The sequence below is a fragment of the Rhinichthys klamathensis genome, unplaced genomic scaffold (assembly GCF_029890125.1).
Source record: "Rhinichthys klamathensis goyatoka isolate OS25496 unplaced genomic scaffold, OSU_Roscu_1.1 h1tg000219l_1, whole genome shotgun sequence".
In the NCBI taxonomy this organism is placed as follows: Eukaryota; Metazoa; Chordata; class Actinopteri; order Cypriniformes; family Leuciscidae; genus Rhinichthys; species Rhinichthys klamathensis.
Genome location: NW_026606743.1, coordinates 201,832 through 229,089, shown reverse-complemented (window position 1 = coordinate 229,089; position 27,258 = coordinate 201,832). Strand labels below are relative to the sequence as shown.

At 43.3% G+C, this 27,258-nt stretch overlaps 1 protein-coding gene across 2 annotated transcripts in view; it reads right to left on the bottom strand.

The window, feature by feature from the left end:
• LOC130097410 (integrin alpha-L-like) overlaps positions 1 to 27,258 on the bottom strand; it is a 117,405-nt gene that overhangs the window by 51,282 nt on the left and 38,865 nt on the right. For both annotated transcript variants that reach the window (XM_056264240.1, XM_056264239.1), the window contains exons 4-10: positions 14,212 to 14,279; positions 13,899 to 14,013; positions 13,560 to 13,690; positions 13,308 to 13,450; positions 12,922 to 13,072; positions 6,117 to 6,252; positions 5,936 to 6,009 (exon numbers count right to left, since the gene is read on the bottom strand). In XM_056264240.1, the coding sequence (XP_056120215.1) occupies positions 5,936 to 6,009; positions 6,117 to 6,252; positions 12,922 to 13,072; positions 13,308 to 13,450; positions 13,560 to 13,690; positions 13,899 to 14,013; positions 14,212 to 14,279 (818 nt within the window). The remainder of the gene's footprint in view (positions 1 to 5,935; positions 6,010 to 6,116; positions 6,253 to 12,921; positions 13,073 to 13,307; positions 13,451 to 13,559; positions 13,691 to 13,898; positions 14,014 to 14,211; positions 14,280 to 27,258) is intronic.

Here is a 27,258-nt window from a genome sequence, read left to right as displayed (position 1 = left end):
ACAGAGAGCGCTTGCTAAAGGCACAGAATCCGAATCTGCACAGAATCTATCAAGTGTCCCACCAGGAATGACAAGACACTAGATCACTGCTATACACCCTTTAAAAAAGGCTACAAATCCATTCCTATCCCAGCTTTCGGGAAATCTGATCATAACGGCATTTTTTTTATCCCGGAATATAAATAGAGAATGATGTGAGAGCTGGTAGTGACGCGAGAGGTCAGACGCTGGACAGCTGAATCAGAGGAGACGCTACACGAAGCACTGAGTGATGTGGAGTGACTGACTGAAGCATATGGCAGGGATTACATGAGATCACGGACTATAAAAGGGATCGGCCCTGCATGGTGAGTGTGGACGCGACGTTGGCGAACGAACTGAATGTCAATGTCAATGTCAATGTCACATTTATTTATATAGCACATTTCCAAGGCCAAGGCCTACCAAAGTACTTCACAATGAAAACACAAAGATATTATTCACAGACTGATACAATAAAAACACAATAAAATAACAAATGCTAAAAATAAAAGTACACATAGAATATAACATTCATCAAGACAGCTCCCCTGTGCCAAAAGCTACTTCAAACAAATGAGTCTTCAGCAATGATTTAAAAGTGGACAAGCTACTAGCAGTCCGCACAGCTACAGGCAGTGAGTTCCAGAGAGTTGGACCTGCCACTGAAAAAGCTCGATCACCACTGGATCTCCGTTTCGATCTAGGAACCTCCAGGACCATCAGACTGGCTGAACGAAGGTCTCTGGAGGGCCTATGCAACGTGACAAGGTCTGTAAGGTACTCTGGGGCTAACCCATTGATACATTTAAAAACAAATAGAATAACCTTAAAATCAATCCGATACTTTACTGGAAGCCAGTGAAGGGATGAGAGCACTGGAGTAATGTGCTCCCGCTTCTTCCTGCCACTTAAAAGACGAGCTGCTGCATTCTGTACAAGCTGCAGACGATAAAGCTCAGACTTCCCAATGCCTGTATACAAGGAGTTACAGTAATCCAGGCGTGAGGTAATAAAAGCATGAATGACTTTTTCTAGGTCAGCCTGTCTCAGATACGGTTTGACTTTAGCTATCAGTCTAAGCTGAAAAAAGCTAGCCTTAACCACAGCACTGACCTGCTTATCCAGTTTAAAAGCACTATCAACAATCACTCCAAGATTCCTGGCATGGGATCTTAAGTGAGGTGCTAGTTGGCCAAGGGCACTGGTAAGAACCTGAACCAACTCTGGACGACCAAACAAGACAACCTTCGTTTTATTCTCATTAAGTTTTAAAAAGTTTAGGTCCATCCATTTCTTAATATCGCTCATGCAGTTTATCACGGCCTGCAAAGATTCTTTAGCTGGAACCTTTAGTGGAAGATACACCTTCACATCATCAGCGAAGCAGTGGAAGGAGATGCCATGCTTCCTGAAAATTAATCCCAATGGTAGCATATACAGGGTAAATAGGAGTGGACCCAGAACTGACCCCTGCGGTACCCCACAGGTCAGAGGGGCCACTGAGGATGAAAACTGTCCCATTTGTACTGAGATTGATCTGTCTGTTAAGTACGACTCAAACCACTTTAGGACAGTGCCTTTTAAGCCAACACAGTGCTCTAAGCGCCACAGAAGAATTTTATGATCAACTGTGTCGAAGGCTGCAGTCAAATCAAGCAGAATTAAAATGGCACAGTTGCCAGTATCAAGGTGTAAGAACAGATCATTAAAAACTTTTAATAGAGCAGTCTCAGTACTGTGACGAGACCTAAAACCAGACTGAAACTGTTCGTAAACATCCGCTGTTTTTAAAAATTCTTGGACCTGCATTAACACAACTCTTTCCAAAACCTTTGAAATAAAAGGGAGCTTAGAAATGGGTCTAAAATTAGATAAAACCATAGGGTCTAAGTTCTTCTTCTTCAGGAGAGGCTGAACTATGGCATGTTTAAAAGAAGATGGAACGCAGCCAGAACTAAGACACAAATTAATAAATTTCAAAATAAAAGACTCCACTGAACAGAAGACCTCCTTAAACAGACATGATGGAATACTATCCGTTTGACAGTTAGCAGGGCGTAAATGTGCAACTATCACATTCAGTTCAGTAGGGGTGACCGGTTCAAAGCTGTCAAAGACAGCTGTGCTTGCTATAGGAGCTGAGGGGACCTGAGCAGACCGAGATAGTGGGATTCTAATAGCAGAGATCTTGTCTGTAAAAAACTGCAGAAAAGCCTCACACAAACTAGAAGAAGGCTCTAAACAGACAGCATCACCACAGTTCACCAGTGAATCAAATACATTAAAAAGAACCTGAGGCTTATGAGCATTTTTTGACACCAGTGAGGAGAAATAATCAATTTTTGCAGTTTTTACAGCCTGCTGATAATTAATAAGACTGTCTTGAAGGAGTTCCCTAGAAATTTGAAGATTGTCCTTTTTCCATTTTCTCTCCGCCTGTCTACATGTGCGCCTGAGCGTACGAGTGGACTCATTCAGCCAGGGCTCCTTCTGAGGCTTTATGCGCTTTAAAGTCATGGGTGCAATCGAATCTAAAATCTTAGTACAGAAAGAATCAAACATTGCTATGCATTCATCCACACTGCGGTCATTAAGATCATCCAAAGAATATAAAAAAGAGTCTTTAAAAATAGCACAAAACAACTGTGGAGTTCCAGAATTAAAAACACGAAGACGGCGCAGAGGAGCTGCGCTTAGAGAGGGAGCAGGCACAGAGATGGAAAATAAAACAGGTAAATGGTCAGATAAAAGTGTGTGGCCGATCTCAGTTATCTGTATGTCCAGCCCATATGACAGCACAAGATCCAAAATATGACCCTTTTCATGCGTGGGCTCCCGAACAGACTGCATAAGGTTGAAAGAGTCAATTACATTCATAAAGTCTTTGACCAGAGGTCTGTTCTCACAACACACATGTATATTGAAATCGCCAACAATCAAAAAGTGGTCATATTTAAGAGTAACACCCGATACAAAGTCTGCAAAGTCCCGAACAAAGTCTTTGTTGAATTTTGGTGGCCGATAGACCACCGCACAGAGAAAAGTTTCCGAAAGCTTTACCTCAAAGAGTTGCAGCTCAAAGCTGGAGTAGCCTGCAGTTGAAGATTGTTGACAGCAAAAAGTAGATTTAAAAATGGATGTCAGTCCTCCACCTTTACCGGTAATACGAGGGGAGTTAAAATAATTGCATCCAGGGGGAAGAAGCTCCGATAAAGGAGTAAGATCACCTTCACGCAGCCAGGTTTCCGTCAGGAACATAAAATCCAAATTACGTGCGATAAAGAAATCGTTCAGTAAAAACGTTTTGTTTGTGACAGATCTCACATTCAGCAGAGCCAGATTTAAAGTAACAGTGTCAAATACGGACAGGACTTGCTTCAGGGATCGAAGGCTCCGACGATCCACACCTCTTCTCCTAGTCGGTACACGCCAGCTGGCAGGGGGAAGCACCAGCCGATCGGGGTCCACCGAGCGGCCGACACCGCCTAAGCCACCAGCGTCAGGGAACACCGGCCGAATCCATCGGTCCCTGAACACCCCCGAGTGCAGAACAGCGTCGTCCAACAGATACAGCTCAGTCCAGCGACCAAACACACGAATAGTCCTCAGAGTAGCCTTTAACCTTACCCGGACACCTCCGCGTTTACCACGTCTTCTGCACCGTCTCTTGGAAGCATAATAGAGAGGAGGGCGCCTCAGGAAGACCGGAATTTCCTCGAGGCATGGAGGTGGAGGTGAGCTTTTCAGCAGGTCAGGTTTAAAATGATTGCAGAAGACTCCAATCTCAAGCAGAGTTTGGCGATCATAAGTGAGAAACGATAGTACGCCTTGGCAACATAGGTAAAATAATAATAGATATAAAACAAAGACAAAGTGGAGCGACAGACGGCCAGCCAAACATCTCAGCGCCATCTTTCAGTTGCACTTTACTATCCCATACAAGCTTTCAAACAATTTAAATCCGTTTATATTTACAATTTAAATCCATATATATTTACAGACTCGTTAATTCATAAGCTTCATGACTGAACTGAACTCCTATGCACGTTTCGAAGCTAGCAATGCTAACGCTGGCCATGCTAACGCAGGCCTGACTAACGCAGATAGAAGGAGTTCTACCAGTGGGGCAGCACTCAGCCCCGTTCTCTCTGAGCATGACGTGAGAAGGGAGCTGAAAAGGGTGAACACCAGAAAGGCGGCAGGCCCGGATAGGATCTCAGGACGAGTCATCAGGACCTGCGCTGACCTTCTGGCTCTAGTGTTCACCCCATTCACCATATTCAATCTTTCTCTTGCACAATCCACAGTCCCCACATGCTTCAAGATGTCCACCATCATCCCCATGCCCAAGAACGCCTCCCCAGCCGGTATGAACGACTACCGTCCCGTAGCACTGACCTCGCTGGTCATAAAGTGCTTTGAGAGGTTGATAAAGGACCACATCTGCTTCTCTCTTCAAAGTACCTTAGACCCACTGCAGTTCGCCTACCGCTCCAACAGATCCACAGACGATGCCATTTCCCAGGTCATGCATGCCACCCTCCTTGACATTGTAAGAGGGGGTTATGTCAGACTGCTGTTCATAGACTACAGTTCAGCTTTCAACACTGTAGTCCCCAGCAGGCTGGCTACTAAGCTGTATGACCTGGGCCTGAATCCATCAATGTGTGCCTGGATCCTGGACTTCCTGACTGCCAGGCCTCAGGTTGTCAGAGAGGGAGGGCACACATCACACCCCCTCGTCCTCAACACTGGTGTCCCTCAGGGCTGTGTGCTGAGTCCTTTGCTGTACTCCCTGTATACCCACGACTGTGCCGCCAGGCACAATTCCAACACCATCGTGAAATTTGCGGACGACACGGTTGTGGTGGGCCCGATCACTAACAACGACGAGCAGGCCTATCTACATGAGGTGTCAGACCTTACAAGGACAACAGCCTACTGCTAAATGGGGAGAAGACCAAGGAGATGGTGGTGGATTTCTGCCCACAACGTCGCAGGACCTACACCCCTCTCCTTATAGACGGGACACCAGTGGAGAGGGTGAGCAGTTTTAAATACCTCAGAGTGCACATTTCTGTGGATTTATCATGGACTGTACACACGGACACCGTGGTGAGAAAGGCAAGACAGCCCCTCTATCACCTCAGACAGCTCAGGAGATTTAAGGTCTCCCAACGGTCCTGATTTCCTTCTACTATGCTGCTGTACAGAGCATACTGACTGGAGATCTGTCTGGTACGGTAACAGGTCCTGTGGGGACCAGCGCGCCCTGCAGAGGGTGGTGAGGACCGCTGAGCGGACCATGGGCACCACACTTCCCCCTCTGCATGACTTATACATCACACGCTGTACAAACAGGGCCAGAATGATTACCAAGGATCCCCATCACCCTTGCAATAAACAGTTTGTAACCCTCATGTCAGGCAGACGCCTGCGCTGTCATAAAACACGCACAGAGAGGATGAGGAACAGTTTTTTCCCTGCGGCAATCAGACCTCTGAATTCTGCAAAATAACATTTGTACATCTGGCTGTTGATCTAGGTTTAACTTATATAATATTCTTATAATATAGTTTTGTAATTATTGTATTCTTTTATTTTTATGTTTCTCTTTTATTACATTTGAGCACATAAGTACAGTACATGTCACAAAAACATTTCACTGCGCATCTTGTATGAGTATGTGACAAATAAAACCTTTGAATCTTGAATCTTGACATGATCTGCTTTCAGGGGTGCTTTATAGCTTCCTGGTCTATAACGTCACCCGCCTATGACGTCTCGCTCTTCCATTGGACTGATTATACACTTGCTTCACGATGCAATCACACAGGGGTGTTCCCACAGCGTAACTACGCAGCGGGAGTTCCCTTGATAGGGAAATATACTTTAAATATGACATATTTCTGACCTTGTGGTAGAGGACACTGAATCCACTCTGCGATAACTCTTTCTGTCTGTCTTTGCTGTGTGCGTCCTTTGACCCTGAAACCACAGAAGGAAAACTCTTAAATCATCAGTGGATTCTTCATTAGCTGCTTATATTTAAAACTTTATACAGTGTGTCCATTTTCTTTACGCTTGCATTTTACCTTCAATGTTGTAGATATTTATTTGCAGATTGTTAAGAAGTCTTTCAAGTCCATTGTAGTCTTGAATGTAGAAGGTGTTGTTTATCCTTGGTTCTGAAGCCAGCTCCCTGAGTTTGTTTAAGCTAACATGTCCCACCTGGCAAACACAAATGTCTTTACGTCTGACTGTGCAAAAACACCTTTAACTATGCAAATTGAAACAGGCCATTAGGGCTTTTCACACTTACAGTTTTTCTCAATTGCTAACAAGATTCATTAAACAATTCACCATATTCTCACAACTATAAACACAATCTCATAACTAAACACCAACTTGTACAAACCTCAAACTTACAGGTCAAGAATATTTTAGTAAAAATCATATTCTCTTTTGTTAGAATTAAACTTTTGCCTCAGATGACACAGTAAACCTAACATAGGTTTAAATACACTGTGACCAAAAGAAAAACTCTCATTGGGAATCAGGAATGACTTTGCAGCTCAATGTCTACTACAGTATACAACATGAATGAATGCAGATATAGTAAAGTACAACATTGAGCTTTAGGAAAACTTAATTTTCATTACACTAATGTAAAGTGATCATAAAGTAGATGAAAATCACTAGAAAAGAAAAGTTCAACTACCCACATATTTAAATATGAGCCCGCAATGCATCACAATAGAGTACAGTTAATATAAATAAATAAATTCAGCACCCTTTGTGTCACTGGTGGCTGCAAGGAAGCGCACAACAAAGGAGAAATAGTCTTTAATCCAACAATAATAGCAAAATGCATGAAACAACCTTAACACTGATGAGACGGGACAAAGAACTGAACAAAACAGGGAGTACTTGTGTCACGCTATAGCCTGGGAAAACCCAGACAACTTCCGCAAATTTAGATTTGCTCTGCAAGTTAGTCTGGCAAAGAGCTCATTCAAGCCCATTTCCAATCCGTCGAAATCGCGGCACCAATCAGAAGCGTTGGGGCGGGCTTTACACGATGACGACAGCACAGCGACGGTGAAGCAGATTTAGTACATTTACCAAGATGGATGCCGCCGTGGAACTAGGGGTGTGACGGTTATAGTTGAACACCGTCATTAGAACTCTATAACCGCCAAAACCATGTTATTAAAATATTTTTTTCACAAAAATGTTTATCATAGAGAATGTTTAAAAACTAATATCAGCTTACGAGGGAAACGGAGGCGGAGTTAGTGGTGCTTCGGAGGCTGGAGATGATTCGGGAGAGGGCTGTGCCCCTTTACCGATCAGAGCGCGCGCTGACACGGAGTAAAGCCTTGTTTATACTCGACGCGTCTGCATGAGCGCGGCAAAAATGACGCGTTCGGTGCGCAAGACCGGCAAGACACCATTTCGCTTGGCTGTGTGCACGGCTTTTTTTGGAACAGCGCACGGCCTGGTTTTAACCAGGCTAGTCACGCTAGAAAACACAAGATCAAGTAGCGAATGTTAAGAAAGTTTATTTAGTAAACAGAGAATATGAGCGAGGCAGGCTGGTCAGATGCAGTGGTGCAGGAATGTGTTCAGGTCTTGGCAGCGAGGAGACTGCAATTGGCTGAGGTCCGATGATCAACGTAGAAAATAATCCCTGAGCGATCAGAGCAGTGAGAGTCCATGTCGGAGTGAGCTATTGTTGCAAAACAACGCTGTTTTATAAGAGAAGTCAAAGACAATGATGTATTCGGTTTACGCCACTACTCTATGCTATGCACAAACAGTAATTTCAGGAAAACAGTTTGAAACAGAAATTTCTATTCTCTGTATATCCTGTACATATAGTAGAATTGACGATAAAGTTGACAATGACAATGTCATCAAGGCCATAATGTGATTATGAGGCATACGTAATCCAAGTTGACCATTACGCTTTCTCCGTGGAAATGGGTATCTGCTGATAAAATAGAAGCTCTGGTAAAAGTGTCACAGTGATGATTCAAACTAACTGGTAGATTGACTGAGTACAGTGACTCTGAACATGAAGTTGATACACCGCGAACTATCTGAACATACAATGTAAATGACAAGCTTGAGGTAGAGGTAATACAAGATATTTTATGTTAAAATACATTCTCTTAACTCAGTTTATTGTCCATTGACTACTTTAGTATGCCATTCAAGGGTTTATCTCCCCCAAAAGTGTGAACATTGAGCCTCCCAGACACCATCAATATATTAAGAGTGGTCCACTCAGATCTGTCCATCTGTTTCAGCTCAACCAGTCGTGAGGGTTTGGGGCGTGGATACTGTAGCAGACTGACCGGAGTGTGTTCAGCCTGACACATTACATGGGAAAAGACATTCAGCTTCGGTTACAAGAGCACAAGCCAGAATTCACTGCATTTAGACCTTCAAAGATTAAACCGGTCATGATGCTTATGTACGCTTCAATACCATACAGCATAATAATGCTCCTGTTCAGAAAGACAAATGTTCCAGTTTATAATGACTTCTTTGATGTGTGACTTTGATGTGCGCTTCTGCGACAGCGCGCACACTACATAGATATAATGCACTCAAAGTACTGAGTGAGGACAGCTGTCTCTGCCCAGCAATTAACACAGCACCCTCAAATAATCCGAAAATGGGATAAATCGAAACTAGCCCTTGGCCAGTGACTCACTTAAGTGCTATGCAATTTAGACTGCAATACTATACAGACGCGCAAACTATTCAATTTACTGTTATAAAGTAGCAACGCGTCTAATTAAAATACAGATTTGTGAGAAGGTAAAAAATTAAAATAAACACAGAATCGAAAATAGCCCTACCTTCTGATAGAAACTAAGCTGAAACAACAGGAGAACTGGATATTAAGAAAAAATCTACTTGCGCGCTCTTGTCGATTCCACAGACTGACCGTTTGTCCTGGCCTTGTCCTGGATCTCTTCGACTTTATATCTGTGTACAGTGGCTGTCTCTGCCCAGCAATTAACACAGCACCCTCAAATAATCCGAAAATGGGATAAATCGAAACTAGCCCTTGGCCAGTGACTCACTTAAGGGCTATGCAATTTAGACTGCAATACTATACAGACGCGCAAACTATTCAATTTACTGTTATAAAGTAGCAACGCGTCTAATTAAAATACAGATTTGTGAGAAGGTAAAAAATTAAAATAAACACAGAATCGAAAATAGCCCTACCTTCTGATAGAAACTAAGCTGAAACAACAGGAGAACTGGATATTAAGAAAAAATCTACTTGCGCGCTCTTGTCGATTCCACAGACTGACCGTTTGTCCTGCGATCTACATCTCCCTTCCCTTCCCTACTCCTATCCTTATCCTATTTCCCTTAAACGTCATGTGCTTTCAATACATTCCTGTTGTCTCTCGACAACGCTCACTCATCACGTACAGAAGGCAGCGCAATCCTGCTAATCTGCGTCCTATTCTCTTATCCTCACACTCACCTCTCACTCTTTCTATGGGTCTATGGAACTGCCAATCAGCAGTCAATAAAGCTGACTTCATTCCAGCTTTTGCTTCTCATTCTACTCTTAATATTTTAGGCTTAACTGAGACCTGGATCCGTCCAGAAGACTCAGCAACCCCTGCTGCTCTCTCTAACAACTTCTCTTTCTCTCACACACCTCGCCAGTCCGGGAGGGGTGGGGGTACTGGTCTTCTCATTTCTAACAATTGGAAATATTCAACTCTCTCCTCTCTATGCAATAACAACTCATTTGAATATCATGCTATTACACTTACAATTCCCATTAAGATCCAGATTGTAGTCATTTATCGCCCCCCAGGTCAACTGGGAAGCTTTGTAGAGGAGCTATATGTGCTGCTGTCCTCTTTCCCTGAGGATGGCACTCCACTGGTAGTCTTTGGTGATTTCAACATTCATCTAGAGAAGCCGTATGCTACAGACTTCATCTCTCTCCTAGCCTCTTTCGATCTCAGACGGCTCATCACCACAGGTACTCACAAGTCAGGCAACCAACTGGACCTGGTTTACACACGCAACTGCATCACAGACAACATTTTGGTGAAACCTCTTCACGTTTCAGATCATTTCCTCATTACTTTCAATCTACAACTCACTACCCACACTCCACCAACTCCCCTACCAGTTACTTTCAGACGAAACCTCCGCTCACTTTCTCCCTCCCATCTTTCCTCTGCTGTGTCATCCTCTCTTCCCTCACCCTCAAAATTCTCATCTCTGGATGTGAATACCGCAACGGATACTTTATGCTCCACTTTAACTTCTTCTTTAGACACTATCTGCCCTCTCTCCTCCAGGCCAGCACGCGCCACTCCCTCTAACCCGTGGTTATCTGAGGTTCTTCGTGAACACCGGACCAAACTCAGAGCAGCGGAGAGAAAATGGCGCAAATCGAATGATACATCTGACCTGAGTATGTATCAATCTCTGCTCTCTGCTTTTTCTGTTGATGTTCACGCTGCAAAATCTTCATACCTCCACAACAAGATCAACACCGCCCCTAACACACGAACACTTTTCAAGACATTCAACTCTCTCCTCTGTCCACCTCCACCACCACCCACCTCCTCTTTAACTGCTGATGACTTTGCTAACTTCTTCACTAACAAAACAACAACTATCAGCAGTCAGTTCTCTAATCCACACACACAGGAACCTAGACCAACCACTCCCACAGCCAATAACCTTCTCTCCTCCTTCACTCCACTAACCGAGGAAGTAGTATCTAAACTTCTCCTCTCCAGTCATCCTACCACCTGCCCTCTAGACCCCATCCCCTCACACCTTCTACAAGCCATCTCTCCCACACTTTTACCAGCACTAACACACATCATCAACTCATCCCTCCACACTGGCATTTTCCCTACAGCATTTAAGCAGGCTCGGGTAACTCCACTGCTTAAAAAAACAACATTAAACACATCACTTCTAGAGAATTACAGACCTATCTCTCTCCTACCATTCATTGCGAAAACACTTGAACGAGTTGCTTTCAACCAAGTATCATCTTTCCTGTCTCTGAACGACCAGCTGGATGTCAACCAATCTGGCTTAAAGAAAGGGCATTCAACCGAGACCGCATTACTATCAGTCACAGAAGCCCTGCGGATCGCTAAAGCTGCTTCCAAATCATCAGTTCTCATTCTCCTGGACCTCTCTGCTGCCTTCGACACTGTGAATCATCAGATCCTTCTGTCCACCCTCTCATCACTGGGCATCACTGGAACTGCCCTCCACTGGTTTGAGTCCTATCTCACAGGTAGGTCCTTCAGGGTCGCATGGAGAGGCGAGGTATCCAAAGCACATCAACTGACCACAGGGGTTCCCCAGGGTTCAGTGCTTGGACCGCTCCTCTTCTCCATTTACACCACATCACTGGGACCCATCATACAGGCACATGGTTTCTCTTACCATTGCTATGCTGATGACACCCAGCTCTACCTCTCATTTCAACCAGATGATCCCACAGTAGCTGCTCGAATCTCAAGCTGTCTGGCGGACATCTCGGCATGGATGAAGGAACATCACCTGCAGCTCAACCTGACAAAAACTGAGCTTCTCATCCTCCCTGCTAATCTGTCTCCACAGCACGACTTCACTATCCAGCTAGATTCTTCCTCAATCACCCCATCAAAGTCGGTCAGAAATCTTGGTGTAATCTTTGATGACCAGCTGACCTTCACAGACCACATTACAAAGACAGCTCGATCATGCAGGTTTGCACTGCACAACATCAGGAAGATCAGGCCTTTCCTAACTGAGCATGCAACACAACTTCTCGTCCAGGCCCTGGTCATTTCTAGGCTTGATTACTGCAATGCTCTTCTGGCTGGACTTCCATCATGTGCAACTAAACCTCTACAAATGATCCAGAACGCTGCTGCTCGTCTGGTCTTCAACGAGCCCAAAAGGGCCCACGTCACTCCTCTGTTCATCTCCCTGCACTGGCTACCACTCGCTGCTCGCATCAAGTTCAAGGCATTGACACTTGCTTACAGATTGACCACAGGCTCAGCTCCCTCCTACTTTCACTCGCTCCTACGAGTCTACATCCCTACCAGAAGCCTACGATCAATCAATGAGCGACGGCTCGTGGTACCTTCACAAAGAGCCACAAAATCACTCTCCAGAACATTCTCATTCACGGTTCCATGCTGGTGGAATGATCTCCCCACCCTCGTCCGTAATGCAGAATCCCTGACAGCATTTAAAAGACAACTGAAAACTCATCTCTTCCGTGAGCACTTAACTTAAAGTGAACTTAAACTTAAAAAAAAAAAAATAATAAAAAAAAAAAAAAAAAAACTTCAAATCCTCACTTGTCTGGTTTATGCTACTCTGAGCAATGTTTGAACTTTGTATTTTGAGCACTTCTTGGGTTGCTATTGTCTCTTCACGATGACTCGTTTGGTTAGTCCTCAGATGTAAGTCGCTTTGGATAAAAGCGTCTGCTAAATGACTAAATGTAAATGTAAATGTAAATGTGTCCAGTGTAGACAGCCTCAAACACTTGTGGTGCGTCATGTCAAAAAATGCGCCCGGTTCAAATCCATTGTAAGGGTTTCTTATAAGCGAGACACTTGCATTCGCTCTAGACAGCGTTAGCCTGCCCTACTCAACTGCTTACTCATGACACATAGCAACACAGCTAAAAGTATTCCTAATATGTTGGACCTTTTGTTGGAAGTAGCCTACTTTAACCTGTAGAGAAATGCCTTCACGGGGAAGCCACGACACACAAAAGGTGCGATTGCAAGATTGAAAATATACTTTATTTTCTTAATTCCCCTCGGTGCCACTAGCAGCGCAGAAACTACATACTTCACCTTTAAGGAAACTCACCCCAATGATGAAGCGAAGGATATTTTGCTCATTGCATCTGTTGAGGACATTTTCCTCTTCTTTATCACTAGGGTCTCCATCTGTGATGATCACCAGGGCTTTCTGAGCGCTGAGATCGGCTCCAGACGACACGTTATTCAGGAGATTCTCTCTGGTGATGTAATAAATCATAAATAATGACATATAAACATTTGATCAGTCTCAACCTGCCTCTTTTCTTTCTACAATGCGTTTTTAACTTCTAATTTATGCAATGACAAAAGTCCAAATCCAGTGTGTTTAACAAAAAAGAGCCATCTTTGATTTTCATTTATGTGCATTTCAAGACTGTTTCTTTTAAAGTATAAATTCAGTGAACATTCATAAACATAGAAGGTTTCACTCACAAAACATAGTTGATTGCTCCATATGTGTTTGTGAGAGTTTTTATGCGTTTCTCTTGCATGAGTTTGTGTTCAGCGTAGCCGTCCTGATAGTCGTTGAAGTCAAACACAGTTGTGAATGTAGTTGAAAACTGGACGGCAGCAAACTGACAAACAGAAGGACAAACAACAAGCACACGTGCCGTTAACATCATTAGCAAACTATAGACGATTACATCTCAATATTTCCACATTAATAGTGGTGGATTGATTTACCTTTATGGATGAGTTTGAAAGCTTGCTCATAACATCTTTAATGAATTGCTTGCTCAATTTAAACTCGTGTGGTTTCAGACTGCTGGATCCGTCAAAGAGAAACACCAGATTGACTTCTCTCTTCGTGCATTCTGCAGAAATACCACAAGATATGGAAACAAGTATTTACATAATGTCTTTAATCCTGTCTTTAATTGAGTTGTCAATAATCATCACACCAACTGGAATGTTAGTAAGAACCCAACACATGGTTTACAGTATTAAAGACTGAAATAGTTAAACTGCATTCAGTGCTAGAAGTGTCGTTATCCGCTGGTTTCTGTGTCAGACTCGTCAGACCTTGGTAAGCGGCGGTAAAGTTTGAGACGGCCTGTAATCTGCTGTTGAACTGGTAGCAGACGCTGTTCAGATACGAGTTTCCGTCACATTCATGAGGAAGATAGGGACTGCAGCTCTGAGAAAGAGACACAATATCTGAAACATCAGGAGGATCAAATCACACACAAGCTGAAACAAAGAGTCCAGTGCTAAAATGAGGAAGCAGAGAACATTCCTGCAGTGTTTCCCGTTCTTCAGTGGAAACAAGTACAGAAGAGACTGTGATCAGAAGTCAAACACTGAAGTGACTAATGAAGGAAGCTGCTGAACTCACAGTCAAGCGTCCGACAGCATCAGACGACACAGCAGAAGACATGCCGAAGAACCGAACGCCCTCTGAGCCTGTCAATCATCACCAGAGAGAGAGAGAGAGAGAGAGAGAGAGAGAGAGAGAGAGAGAGAGAGAGAGAGAGAGAGAGAGAGAGAGAGAGAGAGAGAGAGAGAGAGAGAGAGAGAGAGAGAGAGAGAGAGAGAGAGAGAGAGAGAGAGAGAGAGAGGAGAGGGAGAGGGAGGGGGGAGAGGGAGAGGGGGGAGGGGGAGGGGGGGAGACCTTTAACACACCTTTATTTATAATTACACTGTATAGACATTCCTCTTAAACATCTATTTTCTCAAATGTACATAAATACAAATATACCCACTCAAAAACTCATAAAACGTAACAAATTATTGAGTAAAATCTACAAACATCAGAATGTAGCCGGTGAGGTAGCAATTAGTAAAGGGGCGTGGCCAGGTAGGTAGAGGGTTTTTACTTGTGTGTTGGTGCACAGACGTGGTCTGGGTGAGCAGACACAAACATTGTGCTGTCCGGCGACATGTCCATGTTGGTTTGTGCATGAACGGTCTGGTGAGCAGACACAAACATGGTGGATTTGTAGGCCGTTGGTCATGCTCGTTCCTATCTTGGAAGTTAGTCCAGGATTGGTGGATGTTGCAGGTAATTTAAAGTTTCTACAGTGTTTGTTTCGTTGATCGCTGTTCCTCGTGTGTTTGTTTTTTTGTTTTGATTTCCCCGTTTAGCCAGTACCTGCATGTGCGCTGTATGCCTCCAGCGCAATGAGTGTTTAGATGTTGTGAATCGTACTGGCTAACGGGGTGTTTTCTTTTTTTCTTGTTCCTTGTTTGTATATCACTTCCCAGCCTCGTGTCGCTAGCCAACCCTTGCACTCTCTGTACTATACTGATGCTTTAAAACACCTGAACTATTTATTTGCATGAGACTTGAGGTTGTTGTGTTATTGTTTTTTTGGTTTGGTTTGAGTGTGCGGTATTTCTATTTAATATGATTTTGGGGTTGTTTGTGTAATGTACTTTGTGTTATTTTGAATTGTCCTGTGTGACAAAGTTGGGAGTGTATTGGGGTTTGTAGGGGGTTGGCTGGTTGGTAACATCCGTTGAGGGGAAATGAGTTTTTCTGGTTCTACCATGTACTTTCTTTTGATTTGATGTATGTATTATTGTTTATTTATCAATAAATCCTTTTTTTTTTTGTGAGTACATTGAAGTTAGTTCTTTTATCTCCCTTGTTGGAAGGAACGGTTGCCTCACTGGTAACAAATGGATGGAATTGTTTCAGCATTACCTTCTGTCTTCAGACAAAGCTCAGAGGAAAAAGAGGTTCCTGAACAGAACAGAGGGAGCCATTTTCCCCAAGTGGAAATTTTAGCAGCGGTGGATGAAGAGCCAGAGGAAGGGTCTCTTTTAATTTCAGGTTTTGAGACTGCTTCAAAAAAGGCACTCTATAATATTTGTGTGAAAGTGTCTCACTACAACATTCTCAAAGATTGCAAAGAAACAAAGTGGTCAGATGTGTTGGGGCCAGACTCTTCCCCTAGAAGCTGCTGGAGGTCCCTGTACAAGCCTCCTATAGAGGAACGCACTGCGGATCTCCAGTGGAGGGTTGTTCACTGGGCGGGAGCTACAAACAGGCACGTGGCACACATCGACCCCACTGTAGGGAACGAATGTCCTTTTTGTGGCACTGAAGAGTCAATAGATCATTTGTTTTTAAACTGTTTAAGGTTAAGAGGATTGTTTCAGATCTTAGATGGGTGGGTTAGAGATTTGCGGGCAGTTTTTAATAATGAAGTTTTCATTTTTGGACCAAAATATGTTGCATCAGACAGGTAAAAAATCTCGTTAATTAATTTTGTGCTTGGAGAAGCAAATATGGCAATATGGCTAACATGGAAAAGGAAACTGAAAGGAGCGGGGGAGTAGGTCCTGAGGTGGTCTTAAAGGCTCTTATAGCAACCAGAATCAAGGCAGAGTTTACATATTTTAAACTAATGAATAATATGGACAGATTTATTGACATTTGGGCTTTGAATGATGTTTTGTGCACAGTGGATTATGAAAATCAGTTGGTATGTTATTTATGAGTTTTTGTGACTTTTGTGAAGAAAAAAAAGTTTAAATGATGTTTAACCAAACCAAAAAAACAATAACACAACAACCTCAAGTCTCATGCAAATAAATAGTTCAGGTGTTTTAAAGCATCAGTATAGTACAGAGAGTGCAAGGGTTGGCTAGCGACACGAGGCTGGGAAGTGATATACAAACAAGGAACAAGAAAAAAAGAAAACACCCCGTTAGCCAGTACGATTCACAACATCTAAACACTCATTGCGCTGGAGGCATACAGCGCACATGCAGGTACTGGCTAAACGGGGAAATCAAAACAAAAAAACAAACACACGAGGAACAGCGATCAACGAAACAAACACTGTAGAAACTTTAAATTACCTGCAACATCCACCAATCCTGGACTAACTTCCAAGATAGGAACGAGCATGACCAACGGCCTACAAATCCACCATGTTTGTGTCTGCTCACCAGACCGTTCATGCACAAACCAACATGGACATGTCGCCGGACAGCACAATGTTTGTGTCTGCTCACCCAGACCACGTCTGTGCACCAACACACAAGTAAAAACCCTCTACCTACCTGGCCACGCCCCTTTACTAATTGCTACCTCACCGGCTACATTCTTCCCCCCAGGAATTAATCGGCGACCCGCCGATGCACACAAAGAGGTGTTCTCATCACTATAAACAGCAGATCAAATCTGTATCTGGGACTACAACTCCTCCCCAACTACTGGTGCAACTGCAGCCCGAGGCAATCTATAAGGGTTTGAATGCTGACCCGCTGTACTTCTCCTAGAACGCCTCGGCTCTAAGGGTTGAGCCTCTGATACAGGAGAACTCTCCAAGGCACTATCCTCACCTGTCCTAGGAGGTTCCACCTCACAATCTTCTTGCAATAATACACATGAGGCCGAATCACTATCTGAATCCGTAGTAGACCCACTCTTCGAGTCAGCCTCGGACACAGTCAAGTCTATATCACCTAAAACAGGGTCAATAAATGCCTTACGCATTTCCATCCGATCGACCTGCTTCACCGGCCCAGCCTGAAACACAGGGGCAACAGAATACACCACACCCTGGTCTCCTGGTTCACGCACCACCTTATACAGACATGAATCATACACATCCTGAATTTTATGTCGTCCACGATGATGGCTTTTGAGATAGACCAACTCGCCTTCTCCAAGACCCTTATCATTTACTCTACCCTCATCACGTCTGTTACGACGGGCAACCTTTTCTCTCAGTCTCTCCTGTACCTCACTGTATGCTGCCTGAAGCCTACCTTGATGTTCCACAATCCACTGATCAGGTGTCTCTGCAGTCTCTTCCAATTGATTTATTTAACAAGAAATCAACTGGTAATTTGGGTTCACATCCAAACATTAAAAAGTATGGGCTCATACCAGTGGAGTAATGCATTGTGGTGTTATAAGCATAAACAAGCTGTGGCAGATGTTGAGGCCACCGCCTCTTTTTCTCTGGGGCCAAAGTTCGCAATAAGTCATGGAGAGTACGATTAAAACATTCGCACTGCCCATTTCCCTGTGGATGGTACGGGGTAGTGCGACTCTTCTGCACACCATAAACCTTACATAACTGACTAATAAGGTTACTTTAAAAATTTCGCCCTTGGTCGGAATGCAGACGAGAAGGAACCCCAAACAAATGGAACCAATGCCGGACCAAAACCTCAGTCACAGTACTCGCTCGCTGATCCCGAGTAGGGATGGCCTGGGTGAACTTAGAAAAAACATCAGTGAGCAATCAACACATTCTCCCTCCCATCACTTGCAGGCTCCAACACGGTAAAATCGACAGCCAAAATTTCGTGAGGCCGGGATGCTTGTAGTGTTCCCATAAAAGACCTCACCTTTGGTTGGACCGCTTTAGAGAGAATGCACCGCTGACATTCCCGACACCACTGCTCCACATCTCTCACCATCCCTAGCCAATAACAGCGACGCTTCACTAATTCTACCGTTCGGTCTCTTCCTTGATGCCCATGACTGTCATGTAAACTGTAAAACACCTCCCTTTGAAGTTTTTGAGGTAACAGTAACTGATATATCTCTCGATGACCATCAGATGTGTACACTAAACGATAGAGGCACCCATCCTTCTCACACAGTCGGTCCCACTGCCTAGCCAGCTCCTTTACATCTCGACCCCCACCAGTCAACTCTGAAGAACGCAAAACACTACCTGCCTCCCAGGCCTTGGCAATAGGGCCAATAACTGGGTCTGCCTTCTGCAAATGAGAAAGATCTACCTGTGAACATCCAGGCAATGCAGCAACTTCACTGCCACTCACCACTACCCGCTCTGGAGATCTTCCCCTCACCTGCTGCTGTAACACTTGGGGAAGTTCTGTTCCTGGAAACACATTGTTCATGGCCTGTCGAGACAGTGCGTCAGCATTTTGATTAACCCTTCCCGGGCGGTACTTAATCACAAAATTGAAAGACGCCAACTGGGATAACCATCGCTGTTCCAGAGCACCCAACTTTGAGGTCTGCAGGTGACAGAGAGGATTATTGTCAGTATAAATAACAAAGTCATTCCCCAACAAATACTCTCTAAACTTATCACATACAGCCCATTTGAGGGCCAAACACTCCAGTTTCATGGAGCTATAGTTCTCCATATTCCGCTCTGTCCTCCGCAGACCCCTACTGGCATAGGCAATGGGACGAAGCTTACCCCCCTGCTCCTGGGATAAAACTGCCCCCAAACCCTGATGACTTGCGTCTATCTCCAGAACAAATGGCTTACGGAAATCTGCAAAAGCGAGCACAGGTGCAGTAACCAGCTTTGTCTTTAATGTTTGGAAACTGTTCTCACACTCTGCATCCCACACAGAGGCTAAAGGCAGCCTGGGGGTCTTACCCTTTCTTGCAGAACCACTCAGTATTGTTACCAATTCATGAAGAGGCTTAGCCAGCTTAGCAAATCCATCAATAAACCGGCGATAATAGCTGGCAAAACCTAAAAATGAACGAAGCTCTGCTAAATGTACTGGGCAACTCCACTCTTTTACTGCTGCCACTTTATCAGGGTCAGTGGAAACCCCCTGCTCAGACACTAGGTGCCCCAAATACTTCACCTGCTTCTGAAAAAACTGCATTTGCTCAATTTAATCTTAAGACCTTCCATCTGCAATCGCTTAAAGACCTCCTCCAGCCGTGACAAATGCTCCTGTACAGAAGAGGAAAATACAATTATATCATCCAGATACAAAAGCAAAGAAGAGAACCGCCTATCCCCAAACACCCGTTCCATGAGTCTTTGGAATGTCCCTGTGGCATTTCACAGCCCAAAGGGCATACGGTTAAATTCGAACAACCCAAAGGGAGTACAAAAAGCTGTCTTTGCCTTATCTGCCTCAGCTACCTCAACCTGATTGTACCCACTTACTAAATCTAGGGTGGAAAACCACCTTGCCCCAGTCAGAGCATCCAAAGACTCTTCAATTCTCGGCAGTGGATAAGCGTCCTTTCTAGTTTTCGTATTTAATTGACGATAGTCAACACACATCCTAATTGTTCCATCCCGCTTCTGCACCAGGACAATCGGGGACGAGTAAGGACTACTACTCTCCCTTATCACCTTACTGTCCAAAAGCTGTTGAATATGAGCCCTTACGGACTCATACTGAGAGGGAGGAATTCGTCTATATGGCTGTCGAACTGGTTTATCGTCCTCCAACGGAATCTCATGTTTAATCAGAGCTGTACAACCTATATCGCCCTCAGTAGTGGAAAAAATGACCTGATATTTATTTAATAGCTGCTTTGCCAGTTCTGCTTCCTGTTCAGTAAGTCCTTCACAGGAAGGAAGATCAATGTTGTAACTAGACAACTGCTCAGCCACATGAACAGACACCTGAGCACTATAAACATTTTCAGGACATATTTGTAATGTAGGCCCTGTGGCAGTAACCATGTTCACCACTTGGACTGTACCTATAATACGACGTGGTGCCACCCATACCTCCGTACTACCTACATTAACAATGGGTGCATACACTAACCCTCTCTCTGCATATACCAGCGAAGGAGACAACAGCAAACCCTCTGGAAGGGCATTTTCCACTGGCCCCAAAGGTTCTAAGAGAAACTCCATCACAGCACCTGAAACTTGGGGACAGGTCACCGGAACCATAGTCATGGTACCTGCAGCAACACGGACAGGGTTTTTACCCTGAACTCTCACCTTAAATTCAGAAGCAGAGTGTAACACAGCTTCAATTTTTTGACAACAGCGGAGTGCCTGTTTCCATGCTGGGGTAGCTGCTCATATTTGGGGAATCTGAAAAAGCTCAGTACCATGTTCATTAAATAAACTAACATAACACTCTCGGATAATATTCATACCCAGTACAGCTGGAATCTTCTCCTTCTGAGCATACATACTAGGTGAACAGGCATCTTTTACAATCAAAATCCCTTTCCTGGATAATGTAACCCCAAATAAACTCACATCAAGTTCTGCATACCCCACACATGGAATATCCATCCCATTGGCAGCTTTCAATGCCAACCTTGCACAGTCACGGAGACCCCCTTTGCCCAAATCCGAAAAATATTGGTTAAAATAACTCTCTGTTACAGTAGTAACCATAGACCCTGTGTCTAGTAAACACAACACATCAACCGTTCCCATTTGAACCTTTAATGTTGGACAAGACCCTACTAAACTAGAAAAAGCATGAGAATCAATTTGAGAGCCTAATGTCCTCATCTCCAGTGTGTGGCTCTGCACCCTGGAGGGCTCTAGTTTTCCGCCGACGAGACAGACTCCACCACTGTCCCACCACTAGAACCCAAAGCCGGCACAGGCCTAGTTTGTATATTGGTTGTACAATATCTTGCTATATGACCAGCTTGATTACATTTGATACATATGGGTTGGCCATCAGGTGTTCTACAAAATCTACTAGGTCTAGGGAATCTATTAACATTACTTGCAGCCCCTTCTGGAGTACTCAAAGTTTTAAGAATCAAATCCAATTGTGCCTGCTGTCGTAGGACCATATCTTTCAATTCTGCAAATTCAGACCCGACCACCCGATTCTCTTCACATGTAGTAACCGCTTGAGTTTCAAATGAGTGAGGAACTACTCTACTTGATCGATTTCTTTGAGGCTGTCCCTCCTCCACCCAACGCATTTGCCTCCTTGCGTAGGTCAAGGAGAGTCAAAGAAAGATTCTGCCTCACCAACCTCTTTAGTTCTCTACGAAGGGTATGGTCCTGAACATTTTCACAAAATTGATCTCGCAGAACCACCTGATGGTCTTGGGGGGGGAACATGCTGTGAATGATGTCTTGTTTGATGTCGAGTTTTGGTCTTTATTTATTTATTTATTTATTTTTATATATATATATATATATATATTTTTTTTTTTACATGTGTTATTGTGTATTATGTTTTGAGCATGTGTGGCTCTGGTTGTTATTTTCAAACAGTGATTGAAAGGACCCCCTTGAAAATGAGATGGTACATCTCAAGGGGCTATCCAAAATAAAAGAATAAAGAATATTAGTCAGACACAGCATTAGGGTTAGCTTTTCGTACCTTTATCCATAAGATCCATTAATGCATGAGAAAACTGTTGTAAAGATTCCCCCTCCTTCTGTTTTCTGTCAAAAAACTGCTGTTGAAGGACAACATAGGGAGAAGAAGAACAATACAGTTCACGCAACACTGCAAATATCTCAGTGGAGTTCTCTTTAACTTCCTCAGGCCTATACTTAATTTCAGTCCGAGCCTCTCCCTCTAAATGATCATAAACAAACATGGCTTTGTCTGATTCAGACATATGTCTCCCTCTAATACAACTCTCCACCTCTTCAATCCAATCCTCCAGAGAAAGAGAGCCAGGGGACAATTTAGCAGAGAAGTTCGAACATTTTCTTTCTCTAGGCACATATATAGCCTGTTCACGCCGCTGTCCATTACCTTCTGGGACCGAACTCGACACACCACTTGCCAATCCGATGTCGCCAGAAGCAGTCGTCCCACGAGCTGATCGCTGTTCCTCCCTACCAAAAACAAAAAACAAAAAACTATCCACTTCCCAGCCTTTAATACCACAAAAGAAACTGGTTACCCTGCCGACTTACGCCAAAATGTTACCAGTGAGGCAACCGTTCCTTCCAACAAGGGAGATAAAAGAACTAACTTCAATGTACTCACAAAAAAAAGGATTTATTGATAAATAAACAATAATACATACATCAAATCAAAAGAAAGTACATGGTAGAACCAATGTTGTTTTCGTCAACGATGACGATAACTAAATGATTTCGTTGACGCACTTATTTTTTATGACGATAACGCGACGATGACTAGCTAAAAATGGCTCTAAGGTGACTAAAACATGACGAGACGTTTTCGAGTTTTCGTTGACAAGACGAGACGGAACGAAAATGACTATAAGTCTGACGTTCACAATGCATGTCATTTCTGCCTATTTTGCCTGAAATCTGTCTTGAGCTAAAAAAGTATCAGCAATGCTGCTGCTTCCTATCATTGTTTTGGGTACCCATGCCGCGCGCGCACCAGATTCCACACAACAACACAGCTTCATAGCGAATAGTTCTGCGGCTGCGGCTAGTCACTCACCACACATCTTCGAAGGACCATGGCGGCGAAGCCAATAAACGGGCTTGGTGGTCGGAAACGACGAGATGATTTATGGACATACTTTCAGTTTCAGTATAATCCAGCGGTTCTCAAAGTGTGGGGCGCGCCCCACTGCCGTGACAGGTCTCCTCCAAAACGGGAGGAAATTTTCCGTTTTATGCCTTTTTATCTTTATTCGTTCATGGCGAGTCCGCATCGTCAAATTCATCTTTGCAGTGACACCGAAAACACCAGTTTATTAATAAACAATTAAATGTCTCCTTGCTATTCTTTTACACATTCATAATCATTACTTTTGCCGGTTCTTTGTGGCAAGCTTTATACGTGCGGTCGTGCGCTTGAGTGCGGCTATAACGCTCAATATCCCGTATAGCCTATTTAAGTAATTAAATTAATATAAAGGGCCGATTTGTCCACTAATGGCTTAAATGAAGAACTACTAGTCGACTAGAATACAAACTTTAGTCGGAGGCAGCTCTTATTCCACATATTCTCGAACCAGCAGGCCATTCTGTGTTGAGCGCGCGAGCCTGAGCTGAATGAGCGAGCGGAGGAATATTCAGAAATGCGCTCTCCGCTCACCAGCTCTGATCGGAACAAAGGAATATTAAAGTAATTAATCATTAGTTCATATCTTATACACTGCCCATACACTACCCATCATTTTAATCCCATATCAAACACAGTATGTTATGTCTATTTTATCTATTAATATATATATATATATAGGCTATATATATATATATCACGTTTTTAAGTAGGCTAAAGGCAGAGAGCTGTGTGCATTCTTCTTCCCTTTGCCACATCATATCTCTGTGAGACGGGCTTTTCAGCTGTTTCAGTTTCACTGAAAACTAAGTACAGATCTCAGCTGAACATTGAGCATGACTTTTGAGAAATTGTGCAATTCAAAACAGGCTCATTGCAGCCACTAATGCAGGGATAAATAGACCTGTCTTGCCAAATGGATTTCTATTCTTTTCTTTTTTTAACAGATTGCAAAGTGGCACTTTTATTTCTTTTCTATTTTTGAACTTAATACCAATTTTGACACAGCCGCATTTTATTTTCTCTATTTTTTAAAGACTATTTATTTTTTATTTTTTACTAAAATTGACTAAAACTTGATTAAAACCTTTTTGCGTTTTCGGCGACTAAAACTTGACTAAAACCTTTTTTTGTTTTCGTCGACTAAAACTTGACTAAAACTATGAAGTTTTTAAGTGACTAAAATGTGACTAAAACTAAAAAGCATTTTCGTCCAAAAGACTAAGACCAAGACTAAAACTAAAAGGGCTGCCAAAAACAACACTGGGTAGAACCAGAAAAACTAATTTCCCCTCAACGGATGTTACCAACCAGCCAACCCCCTACAAACCCCAATACACTCCCAACTTTGTCACACAGGACAATTCAAAATAACACAAAGTACATTACACAAACAACCCCAAAATCATATTAAATAGAAATACCGCACACTCAAACCAAACCAAAAAAACAATAACACAACAACCTCAAGTCTCATGCAAATAAATAGTTCAGGTGTTTTAAAGCATCAGTATAGTACAGAGAGTGCAAGGGTTGGCTAGCGACACGAGGCTGGGAAGTGATATACAAACAAGGAACAAGAAAAAAAGAAAACACCCCGTTAGCCAGGACGATTCACAACATCTAAACACTCATTGCGCTGGAGGCATACAGTAGAGTCCTGCGCGGGACTGTTTTCTTCATCCCGCTCCCGCCCGCGCCCGCCGAATTTTTGACCATTACCGCCCGCTCCCGCAACGTATGTGTTACACTCCCGCCCGCTCCCGCAATATGTATGTCCACTCCCGCCCGCACCCGCAAAACTCTGAGAATTTATTCCCGCACAATAATAGAGATGCACTGACTTTGTGTCTTCTCCCGTCCTGCAGGAAAAAAACGCGTATTTGTATTGCTATTGTTAAAGAGATTCATGGGGTTGTTGGTTTCGTTTTCCTGGCCTGCATGTATTCTGACGCACTGATCAGGAAGATGAATTAGTAAATGTCAGACTTGCCTTGCTCAGGTTTTGTACTGTAAATACCTCGTTTAAGGTTCTTTTCCACATCATTGACATCTCCATCATGTCGTTAGGCTACCTCCCAATCCCGCAGGGGTTTTATTTGTCCGCCCATTCCCGCCCGCAGCAAAGTTCAAACCGCCCGCTCCCGCGAGATTTGCGTTGGGTCCCGCGGGACCCGGCGGGACTCAATCCCAATGCAGCCCTCTAGCATACAGCGCACATGCAGGTACTGGCTAAACGGGGAAATCAAAACAAAAAAACAAACACACGAGGAACAGCGATCAACGAAACAAACACTGTAGAAACTTTAAATTACCTGCAACATCCACCAATCCTGGACTAACTTCCAAGATAGGAACGAGCATGACCAACGGCCTACAAATCCACCATGTTTGTGTCTGCTCACCAGACCGTTCATGCACAAACCAACATGGACATGTCGCCGGACAGCACAATGTTTGTGTCTGCTCACCCAGACCACGTCTGTGCACCAACACACAAGTAAAAACCCTCTACCTACCTGGCCACGCCCCTTTACTAATTGCTACCTCACCGGATACACAATATTCTCTTTATAATCCTTGTAGACTTGATACCTGTCTTGTTCCACATTTCCTCTGGACTTTTCCGGTTTTCACCAGTCTTTAGGTCAGCAATTCTTGTACACCCCGCTCTTGCCATTACGTTCTGAATGCTCCTGGGCTCCAGTCCCGGTGCTGGTATCAGCGGGTTATTAAAGAGAGGTTCTTTCTCTGTCCACAGTCCAATGTTTGAGAGAACCCTCTTGACCTTAAAAACTGAAGTCCATGCTCTCAAAACTGCTTTGTAGAATGGGGAAACATTCTTCAAGTCCATGTTAGCCAGTTTGATCAAAAACAATTGCACATCATACTTAAAAACATTAATTTTCCTCAACACAGCATGCGCTGTATCAGCCCAGCACGGCTCCGCATACATACAGACTGACTGTGACCCAAGACTTTTATTTTGAAGGGATTGAGTATGGGTATGTGGACACAACAAACTCTTTTCACCATTGCACACACACGCAAACTGGTTGTATGTTTGTAGCCATTTTGTTTTGTTTTTTTTGTGTTGTAACATCCCATCAGGTGTATCAAGTTGTTAGTTTATGTGATTTAAATGTTTAATGTTTAGTGGCACATGACGATCAAATATATTTTCACAGAAAAGAACACCAAAAACACTTTAGACAATAAAGGTTTATTTAATTTCATTCAGTTACCAAGTTAACATGCATTTCAAACAGCTACACATACCTTCCGATACACCCCTCATTTGCCAAACCAGTACACATGGAAAGTAGCCATAATTAAACTAGAATGTGCTCATGGAAGATTACTCCATCTGATTCTGACCTCATGGGGGAGGGAGGGAACCCAGTATGTAAGTTTTCTTCTTATATGTATTGTCTTTATTGTTTTGAGCCCTTTAAATTGTACTAGATATAAATTATGTATGATTTAGAGTTGAAATGTCATGACAGTTTGTTTGTTTATGTCTTGTCACCTCTTTGTAATTTTTAGGTTTCTCCCTAAAATGGGATTTCCCAAAAATAGGAGGAGCTTAGGCCTATAAAACAGGCAGGCATTTTAGGGGAGAAGGTTGGTGTGGAGAGGTTAAATCTCGTTTGTATTTGTGGGCCTGTACATTGGCATAGCCAACTTACATTTGTGTATTGTAAACGATTTTGATTTTTTTTTAATAATTTTTTATAATCTGTTTTTCAATTGTTGGATTGAAAATAATCCAAGACATTTGAAATTCACAAAGACATATGCTTTACTGTGTTCCACCCATTCTTTCAACCACAAGGACCATTTGGAGTTCCCAAAGACTCAGAGGGTCTGATAGTGATCAAGGCCTGTAGGCCAAGATTTGTGTACTTTGGGGGTCTATGAATTGTCACACCTTTAGAACAATGGGTGTAATTATCTGATTGGTCAGTTTGAATGTCTCACATTTGGGTTTTAGTCACATGGTCAGGGAAAGGATAAAAGAAGACTGTAACTGTTGCTCTGTCTCTTTTAATGCTCTGGCTCTCTCCCTTTCTTGGGGCTCTCTCCCTTTGCCTCCTCTTTTCTCTCTCTCTCTCTCTCTCTGGTAATATTTTACATGCTGGGTAAGATTATTGGTATAAGTTATCATCATCTCATACATCTATTTTGTAACTATTTTAAGTGTAGTTGGCGCCAGCAGTGTGCAAGGCGCAGTGTCTCTCTGTCC